The 27,014-nt window shown below is 41.5% G+C and overlaps 1 protein-coding gene across 8 annotated transcripts in view; it reads left to right on the forward strand.

Annotated features, from left to right (window-relative positions):
• LOC105491328 (polyamine modulated factor 1 binding protein 1) overlaps positions 1 to 27,014 on the forward strand; it is a 59,457-nt gene that overhangs the window by 15,152 nt on the left and 17,291 nt on the right. For 7 of the 8 annotated variants that reach the window (XM_071084858.1, XM_071084860.1, XM_071084861.1 and 4 more), the window contains exons 4-9: positions 6,566 to 6,814; positions 10,184 to 10,405; positions 20,794 to 20,964; positions 21,979 to 22,089; positions 24,413 to 24,539; positions 24,627 to 24,784. In XM_071084858.1, coding sequence (XP_070940959.1) covers positions 6,566 to 6,814; positions 10,184 to 10,405; positions 20,794 to 20,964; positions 21,979 to 22,089; positions 24,413 to 24,539; positions 24,627 to 24,784 — 1,038 coding nt within the window. Of the gene's footprint in view, positions 1 to 6,565; positions 6,815 to 10,183; positions 10,406 to 10,816; positions 10,936 to 20,793; positions 20,965 to 21,978; positions 22,090 to 24,412; positions 24,540 to 24,626; positions 24,785 to 27,014 lie in introns of those variants that run through there. The other variant, XM_071084862.1, reaches the window with a different exon arrangement.

The following is a 27,014-nucleotide window of genomic DNA, read 5'->3' on the forward strand; positions in this document are numbered from 1 at the left end:
GCGGGTGGATCACCTGAGGTCAGGAGTTCGAGACCAGCCTGGCCAACATGGCGAAACCCCATCTCTACTAAAAATGCAAAACTTAGCCAGGAATGGTAGCAGGCGCCTATAGTCCCAGCCACTCGGGAGGCTGAGGCAGGAGAATCGCTTGAATCCGGGGCACAGAGGTTGCAGTGAGCTGAGAGCATGCCACTTCACTCCAGCCTCAGCAACAGAGTGAGACTCCATCTCAAAAAAAAAAAAAAAAAAAAAAAAAAACAGCAGATAAACCTATCCAGTGACATAAGGCTAAACTAGAGTTTAAAGGAAATATCTCACTTACCTCAAAGTTAGGAAAAGAAGTTCATGACAATGACTGAAAAAGTAAGTTAGTCCTCATCTGTGCTAATGGTTGCTGCTGCTACCTCATGAACAAGGAGAAACTGATTCAAAAGCCAAATAATCTCTCATACAATTCAGCTGAAAGTTTGCAGACTTCCTATATTGTTCTATGGACCTCAACACCAAGAATACCTATCACAAATTTAATAGATCATGCTGTATCAAAAGGTCAAATATGAAGCACTTAGAATTTTTCAGCTATACAAATGTATTCTCTGGTTCTGCTGTGGCCCAGACAGTGTTAACTTCTTTTTTCTATTGTGGATTTTGGTCTCCTCCCCAGGAAATTAATTCAGTTTGATGTATCCAAGTCTTAAGTTTCTCAATAAAGAAAAAAATCTCCATTAAAAAAAGATAGTGAGACTTTTTCATTCTTAAATGAAAAAAAAAAATCATTAGGGATTCGGTTATCAGAACAATGCCAACCTAGTCAGCGCAAACTAGAACAGGGAACAAAATGGTTAAAAAGTATTTTGAAAAGCCAGCTTTAGGCAAATCAGCAGGGCCTGATGACATACTTCGAAGAGTACTTAAGGAATTGGCAGGTGTTATTACATAGCTGCTAGTGATTATTTTTGAGAACTCAAAAGGATAAAGAAAGTCCCTGTAGACTGAAAAAGGGTAAATGAAGTGCTCATCTTTTTAAAAAGGGAAAAAGGACAATCCTGGTAATTATAGACCTGTCAGCTTAACTTCAGTACAAGGAAAATACAGAACTTAACATCAATCAATTAGCATCAACTTGAAAAGCACAAAGTATTGGGTGGAAACCAACGTGACTTTTCAAAAGGCAAATCATGCCAGGCCAATTAATTTCCTTCTGTGATCAAGTGGCCACATAGGCAAGGAAGGAGCAATAGCTATAATCTCTTTGACCACAAGTAGGGCTGAAAGGTTGACTAAATATGGGAACAGGTTCCTATGGACAGCCAGCAGTCCCCATCTTTTCAAGCAGCTGAGACCTGGATAGAAATCCAGCTGAGAAACCTGGTAGACCAGATGGCCTCCAGAATCACATCTCATTCCAGATGGTCATTTTAAGAACTAGTCTCACCTCTGTAAGAACTAGTCTTTCAACATGCTTATTTTCTTCAGATCTCAGTTTAAACGTCAAAGAAGACTCTAATAAAATATCTGCATCTTCATTAGAAAGAATGTTTAAAAAAAAGACAAAGAAGCAATAGGAAATAAGTTGGTGCCTTTGTGACACTGCTCTTCAGCACATTTGTAAGTGAAGTGTAGGCTTAATCCATAGTGTGTCATTTTCTGTTCCTTTAGAATTTAGAAAAATAAACTTTTGAATGCATAAGGATAAATAAGTAGAAATTTAATAGGTCTCAAATAAGTCTAGGCATTTCTCCAAGTCTTTGAAATTTGATTCCTCTAAACCCATTGATATCTATAGTGTGCAAATGTTTAAAATTCCTATCCAAAGAACTCTAGTTTCTCTGCAGATAGAAGCAGTCCTTGGATCTTTATAACCAGGCAAATTAGGTTGGGTGCTATATTTGTCCTGTACTGGAAGAGTTGCATGAACTTTTATCATCTGGCTAGCCCATCATGTTGCCTCAGACCAAAATTAAACCCAGAAGATTCAAGATGACCTCTGGGGAAAATAAAGCATTGACATCTCACCAGTATCCATACCAGACTGCTAAGCTTTATACACAACATTTAGGAAAGATGTTTATTTCCCACAGGAAGCTTTAAGGCCAGAGAGCAATTCTAAACACACCTAAGTATAGATGGGTGTACCAGGTACCGGAGGGGAAGCCCTAAAGAGAGAGAGAGTTTGACTTCTTTTAAAAGAAGAGCGTTTCTCTCATTCTTCTGGGCAGTGAAGAAAAAATAGGGACATGGAAGGAAAGAGAAGCAAAGAATGAATATACAACGGGAGACCACGGTTAGTTTTCAGCAGGGTTATACACACTCAGCAGTGGACAGATGCTTAATAAAAAGCAAAATAAAAAGGATTTTGGCAAAATCTGATAAAGATTTTTTTGGAGACAGTATCTTGCTCTGTTGCCCAGGCTGGAGTGCAGTGGTGTGATCGTAGCTCACTGAAGCCTCGAACTCCAGAGCTCAAGTGATTCTCTCGCCTCAGCCTCTCAAGTAGCTGGGACTACAGGCACGTGCCAACATGCATGGCTAATTTTTTTATTTTTTATTTTTTGTAGTAATAGGGGTCTCGCTATGTTGCCCAGGCTGGTCTTGAACTCCTCATCTCAAGCCATCCACCCACTTTGGCCTCCCAAAGTGCTGGGATTATAGGGGTGAGCCACCATGCCTGGCCTGATAAGAATTTTATTGGATATATACTAAAATAAGCCCTTCTGAATTAACCTTACCCCAGATGTTCACTCCTTTGCATTAATTCTGTCCATGTTAAGTACTCATTTGTGATCATGTTTTTTCCAGGTAGCTCCCCACTCTGTTAACTTACTATATAAGCAGGAGGACTCAGGCTCTTCAGAAGCCCCTGTATCCATGCATGTGCACGTACACACAGACATGAGCACACCACACACGCTACTCCCAACTCTTTTCTCTCCACACCTCATTCACAGATGAGTTGTGAGACTAGCAGTGTTCTTATCTTGAAAAGAATGAAAGCCCTAAACAACAACATTTAATATAAATGCTGGCAATTATAGCTACACAAAGTAAATACAAAATTTAGCTTTGTTCAGCTTAGAAAAGAGGTCTCATCAACTTTCCCCTAGTCACATACACTGGATTCAGGCCAAGCATTCAGCGTGTCTTTGCCTAGGATTTCTTTTGCCTGGTGACCACAGTGGGTCCATTTTCTCTGTCTGTCTTCTTAATTCTGAGGCACTCAGGATGAGACACTTCCACTAGAGCTTGGAAAGCATCATTCGGATTGTACTGACACAATCAGCTATCATCTTTCTGGTTCTGGACTGGGTTGAGCCTCCTTTACCTTCTCTGTGCTGCCACCACCACTCTCAGTAGAGGTTTTTTGTCTTTCAGTTCCAGCTCTTACTGAATTAATCTCATTAAAATTCCATCTCCCCAGTTACTCAGACCAAAACCCTGGCATCATCTGTTATGGATGACCATCATGTCCCATCATCCAACCTGTAACCCAGCAGCAACTCCTGTGTCCTGTCATTTCAAGATACATCTAGAACCCAACCACTTCTCCCACCCTCCATTGCTACCATCTTGGTCCACGCCGTCATCCTTTGCCTGGATTATTGCAGTAGCCTCGTACCTGGTCTTTCTGCTTCTGTCTTTGTCTGCCTAGAGTTGATTTCCGATAAACAGCCATTGTGTCCTTCATAAAAGCTCAGGGAGATCATGCTGCTCCTCTGCTCAGTACCCTCCAAAGGTCTTTCATCTCCCTGAAAGAAGGCAAAGTCTCGAGAATGGCTATACAGTCCTAAAGACCTCACCTTCTTTTCCTATCTCACTCCATCAGGTACAACTTTCCCCCTTACTGTCTCTGCTCCAGCCAGAAAAAAAAGTGGCTGCAACCCCTGGGGCTCCTCAAATATCACCAGGCATGCGTCCACCTCCAGGGCCATCTCTCCCTAGAGCATTCCAGATGCCTTCTTTTGCCTCCTTCAAGTTTTGGGTTAAATGTAGCTTCTCAATTTGGTCCTCCATGCAAACATTTAATTCAAAAATATAACCTCCTCCATCCTGGCATTCCTCATCCTCCTCCCCTGTTTCACTCTTCCCTACTGCGTTTTGTCCTTCTAATACACTACATATATACTTGCTTAGTTTTCTCTCTCCCCATATTAAATGCAAACTCCACAAAGTTGGAATTTGCCTGTTTTATATAATGCTATATCCCCATTACCTAGTGTAGTTCTTGATATAGTAGGTGTACCACATTATTTGCTGAGCACATTAATTAAATGAAAATATCATACTCACACAAAGGCTAGTATGGTTAATGTTCATAGCAGCAGTATTCATAATTGCCAAAAACTTAAATAACCCAAATATCCATCAACTGATGAACAGATAAACCAAATGAGACAGAGTCTCACTCTGTCACCCAGGCTGGAGTGCAGTGGCGTGATCTCAGCTCACTGCAAGCTCTGCCTCCCGGGTTCACGCCATTCTCCTGCCTCAGCCTCCTGAGTAGCTGGAACTACAGGCGCCCGCCACCGCGCCCGGCTAATTTTTTTTGTATTTTTAGCAGGGACGGGGTTTCACTGTGTTAGCCAGGATGTTCTCAATCTCCTGACCTCGTGATCCACCTGCCTCGGCCTCCCAAAGTGCTGGGATTACAGGCATGAGCCACCACACCCGGCCTCAAATACTGATTCTTGCTGCAACGTGGACAAACCTCAAAAATATTACACAGCCAGGCACAGTGACTCACACCTGTAATCCCAGCACTTTGGGAGGTCAAGGCGGGCAGATCACATGAGCTTAGGAGTTTGAGACCATCCTGGCCAGCATGGCAAAACCCCATCTCTACTAAAAATACAAAAATTAGCTGGGTGTGGTGGTGCATGCCTGTAATTCCAGCTACTCGGGAGACTGAGGCATGAGAATCGCTTGAACCAGGGAGGTGGAGGTTGCAGCGAGCCAAGATCACACCACTACACTCCAGCCCAGGTGACAGAGACTCTGTCTCAAAATAAAAAATAAAAAATATATATATATGCTAAATTAAAGAAGCCAAAAAATGACATATTATACAATTCCATGTGTGAAACATCTAGAAAAGGCGGAAAATCCATAGAGGCAGAAAGCAGATTTGTGGTTGCCTGGAGCTGGAGGAAGGAGCAGGAGTGACTGAAAATGGGCATGAGGAAAATTGGGGGGTTGATAGAAATGTTCTAAAACTGGATTGTAATGATGGTCACACAATTCTATAAGTTTATTACAAGTCATTGAATTGCACACTTAACAATGGTTGCATTTCATGATATGCAAAGTATACCTCAATAAATCTGTTTTCAAAAAGTTAATTAAAAAATTGGAAAGCCACTGTATTAGAAGTACTCTGTTAATGAGGCCAACGCCACAGGCTCAAACACTTGGAAGCCAATGAGATTGCTTGGACTCTATTTTCATTTCTTTCGTTCAATACATAGGTATGTATGAATCTATAATCTAGGCCCCATAAGAGCGGACATGGCCCTGCCCTCCAGGAGTTTATAATCTAATTAGAAGTTAAAATGCACAGAAATAATTACAGACAGAATACAGAATACCACATTAAGGACATGCTAACAAAGTCTGTGGTACTGGTGCAAAGACAACTTTGCAGGGAAAAAACAGGAAGGAGAGCAGGATTTAAACAGAATCTTAAAGAATGAGTAGGAGGAGAATAAGCAGGGTTGGATGCTAAGGACTGCCCACAGGCTACCCTCTTTATCCACCTTTTCCTCACATGTCATTGTCATAAGGGATGCTGGAAAGTATAGGAAATATAGAAGCATCAGCAACACAGGGATGTGTCCTACCAGCAGAATACCTGATACAACATAGGTGCTTAGCCTGTGTCTATTGAGTGAATGAATGAATGAAGAATGAATGAATGAAAATGTAGGATAAGACTAGCAGCATTTCAGGTAGATTGTGGATTAGCAAGAAGAGATCACACACACACACACACACACACACACACACACAGAGTCAGCATCTACAAGGTCACATCTTCCTTCAGGAGAAGGAGACAGAGTCAGTGCCCAGATGTACCTGAACAATATCTCTGGCTCTCATTTTTCAGCATTTCAAAATCCCCAAGAACTCACCATTGACTCATTGCAATGCTCCTTTACCCAGGTGTTTTTAATACCAAGTTTAGTCCAAGAACCATGGCCAGAAATCCATTTCCTTCCAAGTCACTAGTGTTATCTTTATATGGGAAGGCAACACCTGAGCATATTATTACACATATCTCTCTAGGTCCTTTATGTGTATATTTTTTTCTTCTGACCTAAATAATAAGATTTTGGTGGATAAGAACCATTTTTTTTCTTCTATTGAATTCGTCTTACTGAGTGGGAATACTAAGTGATACGTTTCCTTGTGAATAGAGTGAAATGTTTAATAAGTTCTCTGTAGATGAAGAGATAAAAAGATGGATAGATGGATGTGAATGACTGAACAAATGAAAACAATCCTGGAATGAATATACATCCTGAGTGATGACCTTTTAAAGCCTTTTCTGTATATCCTGTCTCTATTGTAGAACAAGAAGCAAGCACAGGCATTAGCATTCGAGGAGTCAGAGATGGAATTTGGGTCCAGTAAACAGTGTCATCTGAGGCAACTCCAGCAACTGAAGAAAAAATTGCTGGCCCTTCAGCAAGAACTGGAGTTTCGCACAGAGGAGTTGCAGACTTCTTACTGTTCTCTCCGCCAGTATCAGTCCATCCTAGAAAAGCAGACTTCTGACCTGGTTCTTCTGCACCATCACTGCAAACTGAAAGAAGATGAGGTATAGAAAGATTAACCATGGAAATACCCCACATTCTTAGCTACCTGCAGAAATCAGACCAAGCCCACTAGAAAGCAGATGTTGGACTTAGGAGAGCTTTGCAACATCTCAAGCAGGTTTTATAAACTTCCCCCTTTAATTCTTGATCTTTTTGAAGCTGAGCAGAAGGAAACTAAACTGAATGGTGTAACTGGGTGAGATCTCCAGTATTCATGCATGTGGAATATGTGGAATGTGTGTGCAGGCATGTGTGTGTGTATGTGTGTGTGTGTGTGTGTATAAGCCCATCTTCTCCATTCTATTACCATTGCAATTTAAATGCAAAAGACTGTGGGTCTCTGAGGGTTATAAAAGAGGTATAAGGTCCATTAAATCCACCATTTTTAGAAAAATAAGGTCTTGATAATATATAAATTCCTGGCACCTGCACACTAGATAAGATAACCAGACGTTGACGTTGACTGGGAGTCAATCATTGAGAGTACCAGATAATTTTTTCAGACTGGAGTTTTAGATCATATAGACTTCACTTAAGTATATTCAGGGCATTAATTCCCATTCATGTTCCAGGGTGGTATTTTCTAAGCCAAAGAGTAGCATCGCATCCCTGCAGAATCCCAGGTAAATTCCAAGGACCCAAAGCTGCAGCACTAAAACCACTTGAGCAGTGATAGCACTAGCTGCAGTAAACCATGGGTTCTAAGTGATGGGACAGACATACTCTTCCATCCTGGGGTTTCCCCTGGCATTTTCTTTCTTTAGATTTAAAGATAAAATTTCAAGGAGTTAGGTTCTATTTGAAGGACAGAGAAGAAAAAAAATTTCAAAGAGTGTTTTGGATGGTGCTCTTGCTTAAGGACTAACTTTAAAGACTTTAGGAGCAACCTTAAAGACCATAAACTTTTTTAAAAGGGAATATTGTCACGTAGTGAAAATTTGCTGAAAAGAATTGAGAGTGGGAGGAACAGAGAAAGGTTATTCTAACCCTACAAATATAATCTGTGACTAAGCCTGTGCATACACACATAGTTTTAAAAAGACAGTGCAAGGCTGTGTTAAAACTTACTGGTTCAGTACAACTTAAAGAAAAGGGTCCAGCCTGGATCAAGTGACCCTGAATGAGTTAGGATTCTATTTAGCAGCATATAACAGAAAATGAATAAGCTAGTTTACTTCTGTGTCATATTTAAAAAGGTCAGAGACAGGTGGTCTGTTGCTGTTATGGCAACTGCATGTGTCATCAGGTCTAAGGGTCTATCCTTGGGTTCCATCATCATCAGCTCAGGGCTTCCATTCTCTAAGTCACCTGAGGTGCCTCCTGGAGCTCCAACCGTCACATCCTTTTTTTTTTTTTTTTGAGACAAAGTCTCACTCTGTCGCCCAGGCTGAGGTGCATTGGCCCAATCTCGGCTCACTGCAACCTCTGCCTCCCGAGTTCAAGTGACTCTCCTGCCTCAGCCTCCTGAGTAGCTGGGATTACAGGCACGTGCCACCACGCCGGGCTAATTTTTGTATTTTTAGTAAAGATGGGGTTTCACCATGTTGGCCAGGCTGGTCTTGAACTCTTGACCTCGGGTGATCCACCCATCTTGGCCTCCCAAAGTGCTGGGATTACAGGCATGAGCCACCATACTCGGCCACATCCTTGTTCCAAATAATCCAGATAAATGGGCAGGGGACCAGGTGACAAGGGTGGAAAGGAAAGGCACACTCCCCTCCTTGTAAGGACACTTTCCGGAAGCCACAACACCTTCACTTAAATATCACTGGCCAGAATTAGTCACGCGGCAACAGCTACTTTCTAGGAAGCCTAGGAAATGTGGTGTTTTAGGAGGTGCGTTGCTGCCCCCAGTAGAGTCAAGGCTCAATTACTAAGGAAGAGTGGGAGAATAGATATGAGACTCAGCAAACAACAGTCACTGTCAAAGATCCCAAACCGAGAAAGCACTGAGAAAATGATTTTAGACATTCTGCCAAGTTCCCCCAATGTCTTGTTGCACAGCCTCATCAAACTTCTGTCTAAGGTTGGGTTCACTCAACAGCAGACCCTAAAACAAGGATATAAATACAAGTAACTAATTCCGGAGGTGATTCTTGCAAGCACACGAGCAAGTGAGTCAAAGAAGGACCGGAAGCCCATAAAGAACATTGGTATTGAACAGACTGCTTGCTTGGTCCCTCTGGGGAACTCTGGCAGATAGTGTAGGACATGCCTCAGAGTGAACCCAACACACCCCAGTCACTGGTTGAGGACTGCTCCTGAGGGTGTTAACTCCCCAGCGCTTCTAACCTACGCTGTCTTCCCTCTCTGGTTGAATGGGCTTCTGGTATCAGAGAAGCCCTCAGGCAGAGTTGAATATGCTTGCAGTGGGAATGGGGTTAGCTTGCAAAGAAATAGCAAGTGCCCAGGGGATATGGGCTGGCCACTGATAGCTTCGGTTACAAATATTTGGATATAAAATATTCCTCTCTTCTTCTCCTTACATAGTAGATACCTTACACAAAGTTATCCTTTCCTGAGAAGAATCTCAAATGACAGGCAGCAAGTATAATGAGCTTCAACTAATGGAACATGTTCTATCAGCATTCTGCATTGGATTATTTAAACTAATATAAAGTCATCCTTGATGACTCTTCTGCTGTTAACTCCTTCAACACATCAGATTCGAGTCATACGATTTAGCACACTCAACTACCTACAGCTGTTTATTCATTTTAACTCGTATCTCCCCAAGATTGTGAAAGTTTTAAACTCTTTGAGGGGTGAGCATATGTCTAGTATGTATATATCCCCTCTGCCCTTAACACAATGCTCATGAGCTTTCAATAAATATCTGTCCGTTGGTTGACTAATTACTTGATGAGGAAGAAAATAAATCTAAATAAGGATTGTGCAAATCCCAGAGGAACTTTGGATCATGTTCCCCACCTATCTCTTGGGAACTTTGTGGACATCGCCCTGTGTGCAGGAGAAGGTCTACATTTTCTAAGTTGAACTTCTAGAGAATGCCTGGAAAGGAAAAACTACCAGCATTTCAAGCCCTTAAAAAAACAGAGCTATAAAAATTCATTCCTCTTAGTCAACTAGCAAGTATTTACTGAGTTCCTACCACATGCTGGGCAGAATAGGAAATGGATATGGTCCCTGCCTTAAAGGAGCTTACCTCTAACTAGGCCATCTTTTTTTATTTCCAATCATTAACATCTTGACATTACATACTGTAGCTTTTAGATCTGTGCAGCCTCTCTTCTGTTCATCTGGTCTTCTGGTTTAGATACAAGACTTCTCTGCAGGGAGTCTTACAACTGCATCCCTTCCTCATTACATGCTTCCATGGGCTCAATGTGGATTTATTCCTATACCTACAGGTGATTCTCTATGAGGAGGAAATGGGAAATCACAACGAGAACACAGGGGAGAAGCTCCATTTGGCACAGGAGCAACTCGCCTTGGCCGGGGACAAGATCGCCTCCCTAGAGAGGAGCTTAAGCCTCTACAGGGATAAATACCAGTCTTCCCTGAGCAACATCGAGTTACTAGAATACCAAGTGAAGATGTTGCAGGGGGAGCTCGGCGGGATCATGGGTCAGGTAGGACTTAAGCCAGGCCATTCAATCCAGGCAAGTGTACGTGCTCCCAGGTGGTCCTCTCAGACAGTCCCAGCCTCCTCCACTGGAAACCCAAACCTTAACCCAAACGTCATTTCCTGCCCTTGATTTTGTAGCCCTCAGGTTTTGAACCTCCAGCTTTCACATATGCTGTAAGATCACTTCTTCACAATTTTGAGGCTCTTTAATTAATATAAAGAGCCACCACTTCAAATAACGCCAAAAGAGAATTACCAAATAAGCTCCAGCCCGCTGTTCCCTGTGGGGTTGGCTGAGCCTTTGCTGAGATTGCATCACAGCTCATCACCCTCTGCCCAACCCTGCTTCCTTCCTCTTCCTTTCACAGGTGTTAATACCAACAGCTCTCCCTAACAATGTCCAATCTTTTGTTAGTTCTCATGGGGGTCCGGCAGGGGGCTCTGCTAGGCCACAGGACTCATGCAAACCACAACTTCAGGATCAAATAGGAGGAAAAAGCTATGAAACATGGGAAAGAAGAGTCAAAACACCTGGTTTGTTTCTTTTTTCTTTTAACTGCTGTTTTTAATTACACAAGTAATACAATTATTATAGGCTTTCTAGACAGAAGTACAGAGATTAAATATGAAAGTCTGCCTTCAACCTCTGCCCCATCATTCTCCTCCTCTTCTTAGGTAATTACTTGAATCATATGTTGAGAATCCTCTTGGGGCTTGTGCTATATACAGTTACATATATAAATGGGTGGGAGGTTATTTTTACCTAAGTGGTTATCAAAGTGGTTTTAAAACTTACTTTCAAAATGCATTTTTTTTTTTTTTTTAAGACAGTGGTGCAGTCTCGGCTCACTGAGGCCTCCATCTCCCAGGTTCAAGTGATTCTCCTGACTCAGCCTCTAGAGTATCTGGGACTACAGTCACATGCCACCATGCGCAGCTAATTTTTGTATTTTTAGTAGAGACAGGGTTTTGCCATGTTAGCCAGGCTGGTCTCAAACTCCTGACCTCATGTGATCCACCCGCCTCAGCCTGCCAAAGTGCTAGGATTACAGGCATGAGCCACTGCACACAGCCTAAAATGCACATCTTAACAATTTATTTTACTTACTACCTTGTATTCTGTAGTAGGGATGTACTACTTATTGACTTGTTTTTTCCTCTCTTTACAAACAGGCTGTAATTAACTTCCTTATTTCTTTTGGATAATTCTTGAAGTGTGATTGCTGGGTCAAAGGATATGCTTAGTTTTATTGTTTAAAGATACTTCTAAATTTTATACCAAAAAGGTTCTACCAGTTTACACTTTTACCAACAATAATTAAGAGAGTGTATTTCCCCACTCCCATCCACACTGTGTGTTTTCATTCTTTTAAAGTTGTGCTAAATGCTGATGGGTATGGGGAAAACGTTGACTGGTTACAATTTTCATTTCCTTAGTTCTAATAGTTGCAGTTTGGGTTACCCAGGAAGCCAACTCGAAGACAGAGTAGTGTGCAGGACATTTTTAGGGAGAGCTCTTGGTATTAACACCAGTGAAAGGAAGGAGAGGAAAGCAAGGTTGGGCAAAGAAAGAAGTTGAGCTGTGATGAAGTCTCTACAAAGGCCTCAGCCAACCCCACAGAGCTAGATGAACCTCAGAGCCTTGCTAAATTGAAGGGAAGGGAGCTGGCCTTTAAGCCTCCATGTCATCAACAGTTATGGGATGTGGGCCCCCCAGGGAGAGATGCGTGGCCTTGGGCAAAGCAGTTTTCTTCAGCCTACACAATCCCAATAAAGGGCAGTAAGTCCTACATTGCCAAAGGGGATCTGGAAAGCCCATCACAGTCTCCACCACACTTATGAAGTATTGAGCACTATTCATAAGCGTATTGGTCATATGGATTTCTGTTTCATGAATTACTTGTTAACTCATTTTTTACTGGGTTGTTAGTCTTTTTTTGCATTGGTTTATAGGAACTTCTTAATATATTACAGGTAATAATGCTTCATTACGTATGTGGCAAATACTTTCTCCCAGTCTGTAACTTTTCATTTTAGTTTATTAGTGGTATTTTTCACCATACAGAAGATTTTAATTTTTATTATTATTATACTTTAAGTTCTGGGGTACATGTGCACAACGTGCAGGTTTGTTACACAGGTAAACATGTGCCAGGCTGGCTTACTGCACCATCAACTTGTCGTTTACATTAGGTATTTCTCCTAATGCTATCCCTCCTCCAGCCCCCCACCCACCGACAGGCCCTGGTGTGTGATGTTCCCCGCCCTGTATCCATGTGTTCTCATTTTTCAACTCCCACTTATGAGTGAGAACATGCAGTGTTTGATTTTCTCCTCTTGTGATACTTTGCTGAGAATGATGGTTTCCAGTTTCATCCGTGTCCCTGCAAAGGACGTGAACTCATCCTTTTTTATGGCTGCATAGTATTCCATGGTGTATATGAGCCACATTTTCTTTATCCAGTCTACATTGATGGGCATTTGAGTTGGTTCCAAGACTTTGCTATTGTGAACAGTGTGGCAATAAACATATGTGTGCATGTCTCTTTATAGTAGAATTATTTATAATCCTTTGGATATATACCCAGTAATGGGATTGCTGGGTCAAATGGTATTTCTAGTTCTAGTTCCTTGAGGAATCGCCACACTGTCTTCCACAATGGTTGAACTAATTTACACTCCCACCAACAGTGTAAAAGCATTCCTATTACTCTGCATCCTCTCCAGCATCTGTTGTTTCCTGACTTTTTAATGATCACCATTCTAACTGGCATGAGATGGTATCTCATGGTGGTTTTGATTTGCATTTCTCTAATGACCAGTGATAATGAGCTCTTTTTCCTAAGTTTGTTGGCTGTATAAATGTCTTCTTTTGAGAAGTGTCTGTTCATATCCTTTGCCCATTTTTTGATGGGGTTGTTTTTTTCTTGTAAATCTGCTTAAGTTCTTTGTAGATTCTGGGTATTAGCCCTTTGTCAGATGGATAGCTTGCAAACATTTTCTCCCAATCTGTAGGTCGCCTGTACACTCCACTGATAGTTTCTTTTGCTGTGCAGAAGCACTTTAGTTTAATTAGATCCCATTTGTCTATTTTAGCTTTACTTGCCATTGCTTTTGGTGTTTTAGTCATGAAGTCTTTACCCATGCCTATGTCCTGAATGGTATTGCCTAGGATTTCTTCTAGGGTTTATATGGTTTTAGGTCTTACATTTAAGTCTTTAATTCATCCTGAGAGAGTTAATTTTTGTATAAGGTGTAAGGAAGGGATCCAGTTTCAGCTCTCTGCACATGGCTAGCCAGTTTTCCCAGCACCATTTATTAAATAGGGATTCCTTTCCCCATTGCTTGTTTTTGTCAGGTTTGTCAAAGATTAGAGGATTGTATATGTGTGGTGTTATTTCTGAGGCCTCTGTTTTGTTCCATTGGTCTATATATCTGTTTTGGTACCAGTACCATGCTGTTTTGGTTGCTGTAGCTTTGTAGTATAGTTTGAAGTCAGGTACCATGATGCCTCCAGCTTTGTTCTTTTTGCTTAGGATTGTCTTCGCTATGCAGGCTCTTTTTTGGTTCCATATAAAATTTAAAGTAGTTTTTTCTAATTCTGTGAATAAACTCAGTGGTAGCTTGATGGGGATAGCATTGAATCTATAAATTTCTTTGGGCAGTATGGCCATTTTCACGATATTGATTCTTCCTATCCATGAGCATGGAATGTTCTTCCATTTGTTTGTGTCCTCTTTTATTTCCTTAACAGTGGTTTGTAGTTCTCCTTGAAGAGGTCCTTCACATTCCTTGTAAGTTGGATTCCTAGGTATTTTATTCTCTTTGTAGCAATTGTGAGTGGGAGTTCACTCATTATTTGGCTCTCTGTTTGTCTGTTATTGGTGTATAGGAATGCTTGTGATTTTTGCACATTGATTTTGTATCCTGAGATTTTGCTGAAGTTGCTTATCAGCTTAAGGAGATTTTGGGCTAAGACATTGAGGTTTTCTAAATATACCACCATGTCATCTGCAAACAGAGACAATTTGACTTCCTCTTTTCCTAATTGAATATCCTTTATTTCTTTCTCTTGCCTGATTGCCCTGGCCAGAACTTCCAATACTATATTGAATAGGAGTGGTGAGAGAGGGCATCCTTGTCTTGTGCCGAATTTCAAAGGGAATGCTTCCAGTTTTTGCCCATTCAGTATGATATTGGCTGTGGGTTTGTCATAAATAGCTCTTATTATTTTGAGATATGTTCCATCAATACCTAGTTTATTGAGAGTTTTTAGCTTGAAGGGCTGTTAAATTTTGTCGAAGACCTTTTCTGCATCTATTGAGGTAATCATGTGGTTTTTGTCGTTGGTTCTGTTTATGTGATGGATTACATTTATTGATTTGAATAATGAATTTGAGTTGGTTCAATAGTGTGTTGAACCACCGTTGCATCCCAGGGATGAAGCCGACTTAATCATGGTGGATAAGCTTTTTGATGTGCTACTGGATTCGGTTTGCCAGTATTTTATTGAGGATTTTCTCATCGATGTTCATCCGGGATATTGGTCTAAAATTCTGTTTTTTTGTTGTCTCTGCCAGGTTTTGGTATGAGGATGATGCTGGCCTCATAAAATGAGTTAGGGAGGATTCCCTCTTTTACTATTGATTGGAATAGTTTCAGAAGGAATGGTACCAGCTCCTCTTTGTACCTCTGGTAAAATTCAGCTATGAATCCATCTGGTCCTGAACTTATTTTTGTTGGCAGGCTATTAATTATTGCCTCAATTTTAGAACCTGTTATTGGTCTATTCAGAGATTCAACTTCTTCCTGATTTAGTCTTGGGAGGGTTTATGTGTCCAGGAATTTATCCATTTCTTCTAGATTTTTCTAGTTTATTTGTATAGAGGTGTTTATAGTATTATCTGATGGTAGTTTGTATTTCTGTGGGATCGGTGGTGATATCCCCTTTATCATTTTTTATTGCATCTATTTAATTCTTCTCTCTTTTCTTCTTTATTAGTCTGGCTAGGGGTCTATGTATTTTGTTGATCTTTTCAAAAATCCAGCTCCTGGATTCATTGATTTTTTTAAGGGTTTTTTTGTGTCTCTTACCTCCTTCGGTTCTGCTCTGATCTTAGTTATTTCTTGTCTTCTGCTAACTTTTGAATTTGTTTGCTCTTACTTCTCTAGTTCTTTTAATTGTGATGTTAGGGCGTCGATTTTAGATCTTTCTTGCTTTCTCTTGTGGGATTTAGTGCTATAAATTTCCTTCTACACACTGCTTTAAATGTGTTCCAGAGATTCTGGTATGTTGTGTTTTTGTTCTCATTGGTTTTAAAGAACATCTTTATTTCTGCCTTCATTTCGTTACTTACCCAGTAGTCATTCAGGAGCAAGTTGTTCAGTTTCCATGTAGTTGTGCGGTTTAGAGTGAGTTTCTTAATCCTGAGTTCTAATTTGATTGCACTGTGGTCTAAGAGACAGTTTCTTGTGATTTCTGTTCTTTTACATTTGCTGAGGAGTGTTTTACTTCCAATTATGTGGTCAATTTTAGAATAAGTGCGATGTGCTGAGAAGAAAGTATATTCTGTTGATTTGGGGTGGAGAGTTCTGTAGATGTCTATTAGGTCCACTTGGTGCAGAGTTGAGTTCAAGTCCTGGGTATCCTTGTTAATTTTCTGTCTCATTGATCTGTCCGATATTGACAGTGGGGGTATTAAAGTCTCCCAGTATTATTGTATGGGAGTCTAAGTCTCTCTTTGTAGGTCTCTAAGAACTTGCTTTATGAATCTGGGTGCTTCTCTCTTGGGTGCATATATATTTAGGATAGTTAGCTCTTCTTGTTGCATCGATCCCTTTACCATTATGTAATGCCAGAATATTTTAATTTTTATGGAGTTGAATCTGTCAGTCCTTTATAAATTCTAGGTTTTATGTCTTGCTTAGAAAGGCCTTCACTGCCTTCAGGATTATAAAAGTTTATTGTGTATTTTCTTTAGCACTTTTATAATTTTGCATTTTTATGTTTTTATCTTTAGTCCATCTGGAATATATATTTTATATGTATAATGACATAAGCCTCTAATTTTATTGTTTAAATGGATATCCAGTAGTCCCAAAACCATTTATTGAACATCCCAGGCCTTCCACACTGGTTCAGGTACCAGCTCACAAACCGATTCTTCTGTACACGGGACCTTCTCTGGATTGTGTATTCTTTTTATCTTTCTGCCAGTTCCTGTGCCAGTGTCAGAGTTTTTTAGTGACTTTAACTGGTAGCTTATTTTAATAGATCCTGAAGGTCTTCCTTCACTTTTCTACACTTTCCATTTTTTTCTTGGCCATTTGTTTATTTCTTCTCTTAATGAAATTTAGATTCATGTTGACTGACTTTCAAATTATGTATGAATTTGGGGGAAATTAGCATGCCCTATGGAATATAACATATTTCTACTTTTATGCAAGTTTTCTTGTGTATCCTTCAGTAAGATTTTGTACTTTTCTCTGTAGATCTCACATATTTCTTGCTATGTTTATTCCTAGACATATTTCAGTTGTTATTGGTTTTATAAATGGGATCTTTTATACATTTAATTTTATTAAATTATTATTATTATTTTTTGAGATGGAGTTTCACTCTTGTTGCCCAGGCTGGAGTCCAATGGGACAATCTCAGCTCACTGCAACCTCTGCCTCCCACGTTCAAGCAATTCTCCTGCCTCAGACTCCCAAGTAGCTGGGATTACAAGCATGTGCCACCAGGCCCAGCTAATTTTGTATTTTTAGTAGAGACGGGTGTTTCTCCATGTTGGTCAGGCTGGCCTCGAACTCCTGACTTCAGGTGATCCGCCTACTTTGGCCTCCCAAAGTGCTGGGATTACAGGCGTAAGCCACCAGGCCCAGCCAATTTTTTTTGTTTCTGAGATGGAGTCTCACTCTGTCACCCAGTCTTGAGTGCAGTGAGGCAGTCTCTGCTCACTGCAACCTCCGCCTCCTGGGTTCAAGCAATTCTTCTGCCTCAGCCTTCTGACTAGCTGGGACTACAGGTACATGCCACCACGGACAAGTAATTTTTGTTATTTTTGCAGAGACAGAGTTTCACCATGTTGGCCAGGTGGGTCTTGAACTCCTGACCTCAAGTGATCTGCCCACCTCAGCCTCCCAAGGTACTGGGATTACAGGTGTGAGCCACCATGCCTGGCCTAATTGTATTATTACTGATACATAGGAAAACTTCTCTCTTATCCTGCTACCTTACTGAGCTCTCTTACCAGATTTTCACTTGACTGTCTTGGATTTTCCTAAATTGCTTTCCCTTTCAAAATTTACATAACTTGTTTTCCACCTTATCATATTGACCAGCACCTCTAGAGCAATGTGGAATTGTGTAGCCTCTTTGCCTTGCTCCTCAATTTAAAGGAAGTAAATCTTGTATTTCACTATTAAGTATAATGCCTGTTTTTGGCTTCTTTTCAATCTCCTTTCTCAAATTGCAAATATGACTATATTTAGCTTATCAAGAATTGTTATGAGGAATAAAGGATGAATTTTATCAGATATTTTTATTAGCATCTATCCTTCAAGGAAGCAGATTACATGAATAGATTATCATATATAGTAACAATCTTTTTTTTTTTTTTTTTTTTTTTTTTGAGACGGAGTCTCGCTCTGTCGCCCGGGCTAGAGTGCAGTGGCCGGATCTCAGCTCACTGCAAGCTCCGCCCCCCGGGTTTACGCCATTCTCCTGCCTCAGCCTCCCGAGTAGCTAGGACTACAGGCGCCCGCCGCCTTGCCCGGCTAGTTTTTTGTATTTTTTAGTAGAGACGGGGTTTCACCGTGTTCGCCAGGATGGTCTCGATCTCCTGACCTAGTGATCCGCCCATCTCGGCCTCCCAAAGTGCTGGGATTACAGGCTTGAGCCACCGCGCCCGGCCTATAGTAACAATCTTTATGTTCCTGGAATAAACTCTACTTTATCATAACATATTATTAATAATTTTAATGAACTTTACTAAATTTATTAAAAGTTAATTTTTTTCATCCATTTTCAGAAATGAGATTAGTTTGATGGCTTAAATGTTTGTGCTTTCCTCACATATTGGTGTCTGGATTATGCCATCCTAATATAATGAGCTGGAAAGCTTTTTACCTCCTTTTAAATCTCTGGAACTGTTTATATAACATAGGAAATATCTATTTCTTTAGTATTACAAATAAACCCAACTGTTTCTCATTACTGTGCTCAGCAGTCCCTTCACCTCTTCTACATTCTTGCAGTTTTCCTTGTGCTGTAAATAATTCCTTCTTAATTCTTTCAGAAACAATTGTGGGTGGCACAATTTCTCAATATTTCCATGTCTGAGCAAGGTTTATTTTGTCATCATCCTTGAATGCTAGTTTGGCTGTATATACAAACTTTCAAAAGCATCTTCCCTTAAGTCTTCGAAGATACTGCTGCATTTCCTTGTACCACCCAGTATTAGAGACGCATTGTTAGATGTCAATGTGTTTCTCATTTTTCATAGATTACCTGTTTTATCTCTTTGAACACTGGAGGTTTTTAGGCTCAGGGGGTTAAGCCACTCAACACTTCACTAACCCTTTTAGTCTGAAGATCTACATTTTTCTTCACATCAGAGAATATTTCTCCTATTCCTTCTAAATTAATTTCCATTTTTCATCTCATAGTATTAAGAAGATATTGGGAGCTGTAGATATCTTCTTCCTTGTTAGCTTTTCTGTTATGTTTTCCAGTCATTTGCCCCTATAGACTCTGTATTACCTACATGAACATTATTTACAGTCAGTTTTAGATTTCTGCCTGGCCTTTCTGCAGCTTGCTCACGGGGGGGTTTCATGCTCAGTGAACATGTAGTATTCCTAACTTTGCATGAAAAAGCCCGGTTAGGGAGACAAGTTTAATGGGGAAAGGATCGACCATCCAAACTAGAATTTTTTTTTTTTCACCATGTGTATCAATTTACCCCCTTATAAATGCGAACCAATAAGAGGGCAGTAACCTTCATGCATGATTTCAAATGATCTAGGGAAAGACATTTTTAAAAAAACAAACAAACATGGTTCAAGGAAAATAGCCATACTCATATTGATGACAGTGTTAAGTGTTAATTTCTTTGAAGCACAATAGTACAAGATCCAATTTTAAACATGATCTGGGAGTCCTACTTCTATGAATTTAATGTACACAATTACCAGAATAAATACTCAAAGATTATGTGCAAAAGTATTCATTTCAGCTTTGTTTCAGAAAAAACAATGTGGAAACAACCTATATTCTCATCAGTAGGAAACCAGATTCACACATTTAAAAGCAATTTAAAAGAACAAGATAGAAGCACATGTACTAGCATTGATAAATCTCTAACACATCTTGCTGAGTAAAAAAACATATTTTTTATGTTTTAAAACCCAACATAATTTATATTGTAGAGATTCATTTATATTATGTAAATATAGTATAAAGTTCTAGAATATGCACAGACTGTCATCTCTGGAAAGTAAAGAGATAATGAAATTAGAAGTGATGGTCGAAGAAAAATTCAGATCTGCCTGTAGTGTTACAATGTTTTAGAGAGACAATGTAAATATAATTACCTGTGTAATTTGAAATTAGTTTTAAAAGAGGAGTAAGGTAGATCAATAAGTAACAATATGAAAACTATCTTAAATTAATTGTCAAGTGAAAACACAAAGTTTAAATACTGTATAGAAGACTCATTTGTCGGCCGGGTGTGGTAGCTCAGGCCTGTAATCCCAGCATTTTGGGAGACTGAGGCGGGCGAATCACCTGAGGTTAGCAGTTTGAGACCTGCCTGGCCAACATGGCGAAACCCCGTCTCTACTAAAAAATACAAAAAAAATTAGCCTGGCGTCGTGGCGCATCCCTTTAATTCCCACTACTTGGGAGGCTGAGGCAGGAGAATCGCTTGAACCCGGAAGGCTGAGGTTGCAGTGAGACAGGAGTGCCACTGAGCTCCAGCCTGGGTGACAGAGTGAGATTCCATCTCAAAAAAAAAAAAAAGACTCATTTGTGTAAGAAAAAAAGTGAGAGTTATATGTGTATATGTATATGCATATACAAATATGCATAAAATATTCCTGAATGATATCCAAAAAGCTAGTAACATGGATTGTCATCAAGAAGGGGACCTGAGTCATAGTTAGGATGGAGGAAGACTTATCTTTCAGTGTCTTCTTTTGTGAACCATTTGGGCTTTTTACCATGTATATGCACTAGTTAATATTTTTTCTTTTGTTAAAGAAACCATGATTTCCATATATGAACATACACCTTTAGAATATAGGTCTAGAGATTTTCCGTGCTTGTGGAATTCTGAAGTAACTCACAAACTATAAACAAAACCAACCCATTATTTTTAAATCTCTCAGGAGCCTGAGAACAAGGGTGATCATTCAAAGGTACGAATATACACTGCTCCTTGCATGATTCAAGAGCATCAGGAGACCCTGAAACGACTGTCTGAGGTCTGGCAAAAGGTCTCTGAACAGGATGATCTCATTCAAGAACTTCGAAATAAGCTGGCCTGCAGTAATGCTTTGGTAAGTGCCTTCTTCTAGAAATGTCTCTGGGAGACCCTCAATCAAGACATGGGGAGAGAAAGGAGGGAAAAAGAGTCACCTAAATTAATCTTTTTCACCAAGAATCCTCAAATGTCTGATATATACTTGCCTTCCCACTTTGTTCATATTCTCCATGATAATGCCTCTCCCCATCCACGTAGTTTGAAATTCTAAAGAATCTTAAAATCTCTCACAGAACAACCTAAATGCCCATCAGTCGGGAAATGGTTAAAGAGATTAAGAGAAATAATTAAAGAGATATCCCTATTGTGGAATAATATGCAGCCAGTAAAAACAACTGAGCACATCTGTAAGAGCTGCACGGAAGGAGCTTGGTGACTTATTGCCGAGAATAAGTTGCAGAATTCCATGTATAGTTCAGTCCTACTTTTGTTTTATCTCTAATGATAATACTAATATGTAAGTACAAACTGAATTTTCAATACTGTCCTCTCCCTTAGTGGAAGTGAGAGAGGGGGGAATAAGTGAAGAGGGGGTTTCACTTTTCCATGCTTGGGTTTTATTTGAATTATTTTCAACAAATTCAAAAAAGCATAAAATTAAAACCAAAATTTCGTGTTTTTTTAATTTTTGAAAAAAGAAATTATACACACAGTCACACACTCCATAAGGAACTTCCTTCTTTAATTCTCAAACTTTATATCCTGTCCTCTGATAGATTAGGTATATCTCTCCATCACAGCCCCTGAAAAACCTTCTTCTGCCTCATCAAATGGACCAAACAGAGGTTTAGGAGAGAGTGCAAGTGTGGGCATTGATGAACTTGAGACAGATCACATATGCCTTAGAAAACCTTGATGTCAGATGGGGAGCTTAACTCCTTCTCCCTACCTACCCCACAGGGAATGCCTGATGAATTGTATAATTCTGCAACAAACTTATGCCACAGAAAGGAACACTCTGAAATAATAATCATGGTAACAAGCATGTTTCATTGATCATCCGGCATAACCGATCTAAGCTTATTTGCAGGTTCTGGAGCGTGAAGAGGCTTTGATAAAACTACAAGCCGACTTTGCTTCCTATACAGCTACCCACAGATACCCTCCTAGCTCCTCAGAAGAGTGTGAAGACATCAAAAAGGTGGGAGAAATTTGCTGATCTGTGCCTACCGGGATCGGGCTGAGCTGGGTTTGATTCTGGGCTTTCCTACTTATTTTTTATTTTTATATGACTGTTTATATTTTATTTTATATCTGTGTGACCTTGGTTGGCCCTGCCACAAGGATACTGTGTATAATGTATACCAAACTCCAAAGACAGGCTGCATTCAGTTTTGGAATTGCACCTGTCTCTTAACCCACTTCTAACAGTACACCTAAACAAGAGAATACTTCTGTTGCCTTGCTAGATTCAAAAGGACCATCCAGCCTCCTAGTGTCTGGCTGGAGTTGAAAAGTAGCTAATTTAGGAAAGATTATTAATCCAAATTTATTCCCCCTGCTTTTTTTTTTTTTTTTGAGAACTCTGTGTTTGCAAAATTCAAAGCAGTATCGAAAGTTGATTCTAATAATAAATAAGCAGTTAAACCATGTAAACAAATAGCAAGAATTGATAGGCCAGGTGTGGTGGCTCATGCCAGTAACCCCAGAACTTTGGGACGCCAAGGCGAGCAAATCACTTGAGGTCAGGAGTTTGAGACCCACCTGTCCAACTTCGTGAAACCCCATCTCTACTAAAAATACAAAAATTAGCCAGGTGTGGTGGCACATGCCTGTAGTCCCAGCTACTAGGGAGGCTAAGGCAGGAGAATCACTTGAACCCAGGAGGTCGAGGTTGCAGTGATCTGAGATCACACCACTGCACTCCAGTCTGGGCCACAGAATGAGACTCCATCTCAAAAAAAAAAGATGAACCAGGAGTTAAAACATGGCCAGGTGTCCTCTTAGGTGAGGTCCTGTTAAGTCAGCTGTGACTGAACTTGGTACCTGGCAAAGCCAGCCACAGGAGGCCACGCTGGGCAGGTGCTGGCATGCTTGCATGCCCCAAGACTGATGCCGAAATAGGGGTGAAGTGGGGTGGCAGAGGGAATAAACAACACGTCAGCTCCTCAAGGGGTTCTCTAGTGGGGGAGGAGGAGACTCTCCTCTTTCCAGGACTTTCCAATCCCAGAAACTTGGTTGAACAAGGGATCAATATTGAACTTTGTAATTCTTCCTTGGACATCTGTCAATATTTCTTTTAAAGATCAGTTACATGTTATTCACATCCTGACCTAGAGCAAAAATCTCATAAGACTCCATTTTTTTAATGATACAAACTTCCCCAAGAAGCAGAGTACACCTTCCCCCATCGTGCTGTGTTTCCTTTCCAAAGCCTTCATGCTTAGCAACGAGAGACCCACGCCAGCTTTTTCCAGCAGGCCTCTCCTCCCATTGGCCAGTGTGGCACAGTGTGGGGCTTTAAGTCCCTGCAGTGCCCACTCCTGGGTCCTCTCCCCAGTATCCCTGATGCCCAGGCAACGAATTGCTCCTCCCCAGCCACATGCTCCTGCCTTCTTTTGGTGAGGAAGACAGTCCCCTCTCCTTCAGGGTAGAAGCCAAAGGCCTTGCAGAAGGGCCCCAAGCCCCACGTGATGTGACCACCAGCTCCTCACCCCTTCTCCAGCTCTCCCCATCGCCTGCTCCGTGCCAGCCGCGCTTGCCTCCTACATGTTCCCTCCACAGGCCTTGTCTCTGGCTAGTCTCCCTGCCTGAAAGCTCACCTCCAGCAAGTCTCAGCTGAGAGGCCATCTTTGCAGGGAGGCCAGCCTATTGTCCTACTTAAAATTACAACATGCGCCTCACCCACCCATGCCCTTCCATTCCCCTTCACTCTTCTGTTTCCCCCACAGCACTTACCAACTGTTAGCATTTTCTGTAAGTCACTACTTATTATGCTCTTCATCTCACCCACTAGGGCAGCTCTGCGGGGACAAGGATTTGTCTGTGTATTTTGCTCCACATTATTTGCTTTGAAAACATTAACAGAGTCATGCCCAGCACCCAGGACAGTGCCGGGCACACAGTAGATTCTCCATAAACAACTGTCTGTCTCAGGGAGGAAGGAATACAGGGATGGCTGCTTTTATGTGTATTCCGTGTGAGCCTGAGAAGTCTGCAGTATCCTTTTGTTTTATTCTGTTTTTAAAAAATATATAATTGAGATACAGTGGACAAATTCACCATTGGTTTTTAGTATATTCACAACATTGGGCAATCATCACCACTACCTAATTCCAGAACATTTGTGTCACCCCAGAAGAAACCCTATACCAGCAGTCACTCCACGTACCCATCCCCTGGCCCCCAGCAACCGTTACTCTACTACTCTGTCCCTACCGACTGTTGTGTGTGGCCGCTGGGCATTTTAGAAAGCATTCTCCATTCTCTCTCATCTCATCCTGCCCTGTTCTTCCGTCTGCCAGATACTGAAGCACTTGCAGGAGCAGAAAGACAGCCAGTGCCTGCATGTGGAGGAGTACCAGAACCTGGTGAAGGATCTGCGCATGGAACTAGAGGTCGTGTCAGAACAGAAGAAAAACATCATGAAGGGTAAACCAGGGCGGCAGGCTGTGGCAGGGGAGCCAGATGGAAGCCTAGCTCTCCCCTGAGCATTGACTCTGTCCCGCCCCATGGTAGACATGATGAAGCTGGAGCTGGACCTGCACCGACTGCGGGAGGAGACATCTGCCCACATTGAGAGGAAGGATAAGGACATCGCCATCCTGCAGTGCCGGCTGCAGGAGCTGCAGCTGGAGTTCACCGAGACCCAAAAGCTTGCTTTGAAGAAAGACAAGGTAAAATGAGGAACACTGGTTGGATTCCCAATGGGGCAGGTGTGAGGCCATGCCCTGGCAGGAACCGGTTCTGCCTTCACCCACCGTGATTGCTTTGGGAGCCTCAACATAAGCACAGTGAGATGGTGGCTATTCAGGCCCAGGTGCAATTCTAAGCACTTCTTTGGTATTTCTCATCATACATAATAAATGAATCTGATCATGCAGGGACCAAAACAGAGGCACTGACTTTTCCCAAGCCCCGCAAGGTAGCAAGAGCATTTGGGACACACTTACTTGCATCATTCCCTTATACTCTTTTTATGCTTGATAGTGGAAGGAAATGATATAAAATAATAGGTAGCCTTACTAAGAATTTCAAGTGAATTTCACTTTTAAAATTACAAATATCTGGCTGGGCATGGTAGCTCATGCCTGTAATCCCAGCACTTTAAGAGGCCGAGGTGGGGAGATCCCTTGAGCCCAGTTTGAGACCAGCCTGAGTAACATGATGAAACCCTGTCTCTACAAAAAAATGCAAAAATTATCTGGGCACGGTGGTGTGCACCTATAGTCCCAGTTACTTGGGAGGCTCAAGTCACAGGATCATGTGAGCCCCTTGAGCCCAGGAGGTGGAGGCTGCACTGAGTCGTGATCATGCACTCCAGCCTGGACCTAGAATGAGACCCTATCTCAAAACAAACAAACAAATTACAAATTACAAATAGTTTATGAATATGTAAATAGGCAGTTTGAAAATATTAATGGAGCTGTGCCCTAAAAGAACTGTTACTGCCAACATAAATCAAGTTCTTAGAAAAACCTAGAAATGGAACCAAGAACAGAAAGGTTGTGAAACCAATGCAAGCTTTTGTAAGCAGTACTATTCCGACTCTGAACTTCCGTCAGAGCTATTAAAAATAATCCAGCTGAGGGCTGGGTGCAGTGACCCACACTTGGAATCCCAGCACTTTGGGAGGCCGAGGCAGGTGGATCACTTGAGGTCAGGAGTTCAAGACCAGCCTGACCAACATGGTGAAAGCCCGTCTCTACTAAAACAAACAAACAAACAAAAAAACCACAAAATTAGTTGGACATGGTGGTGCACAGCTGTAATCCCAGTTACTTGGGAGGCTGAGGCAGGAGAATGACTTGAAGCCGGGAGGGGAGGCTACAGTGAGCCAAGATTGCACCACTGCACTCCAGCCTGGGCAACAAGAGTGAACTCTGTCTCAAATAATAATAATCACCATCATCATCATCCAGTTGATAGACTGGCTGGTCAGGAAAACCTCCTGTTTCAAGGCACAGAGGAGATATGCTCATCAAAACAGAGGCGTTTGGAGAGATGATGACAAGGCACAGAGTCTGGGTAAACAGCTTTGAGTCATTTGTATATTCACTCCACAAATATTTTTGAGCCCTGAGATATGCCAAGCACTGTCCTAGACACTAAGAATATAATAAAACCTGCAACATGCCGCCTCTCATGGAGCTTGCACTCCTGTGTGGGGAGACAGCCAGTAAACAAAATTAATATATAATACTGATATACCCACGTCAGACACTGATAAATCCCTCCGACGGCTTGGTGGCGGTTTTACACAGAGTGATCAGGGAAGTCCTCTCTGATAAGGTGACATTGGGGCAGAGACTTGAACGAAGTGAGGGAGCCACCCAGGCAGAGGTCTGGCGGAAGAATATTCCAGGCAGAGGGAATAGCAAGTGCAAAGGCCCTGAGGTGGGGTCTGCTTGGAGTGTTCCAGGAGCTCAGCGGAAGCAGAGAGGGGTGGGGGTGGCAAGAGGTGAGGTCAGACAGGTAGCCTCGGACCAGACCATAGGGTGATTGTAAGGACTCCCTCCTTTTTCTAAGAGATGGAAGCCGGTGGAGGGTTTTGAGCTGAGGCAAAAGATCTGACTTGCACTTTTAAGATCTCCGCCTCTAGCTGGGCGCAGTGGCTCATGCCTGTGATCTCAGAACTTTGGGAGGCCAAGGCAGGAGGATCACTTGAGCCCAGGAGTCTGAAACCAGCCTGGGCAACATGGTGAGACCCCATCTCTGCAAAAAGAATGTTTAAACTAGCTAAGTGTGATGGCCACCTCTGTAGTCCCAGCTACTCAGGATGTTAGCGGTGGTAGTTATCCGTATGGGTCTATAGCAACCTCAGATCTTGCCTCCTTAGAAGAAAGAATTTGACTGAGGGACAGAAGGCAGAAGGAGAGACTGAGGCAAGTTTTAGAGCAGGCAGGA

This window comes from Macaca nemestrina, chromosome 18 (assembly GCF_043159975.1).
Source record: "Macaca nemestrina isolate mMacNem1 chromosome 18, mMacNem.hap1, whole genome shotgun sequence".
Classification (NCBI taxonomy): Eukaryota; Metazoa; Chordata; class Mammalia; order Primates; family Cercopithecidae; genus Macaca; species Macaca nemestrina.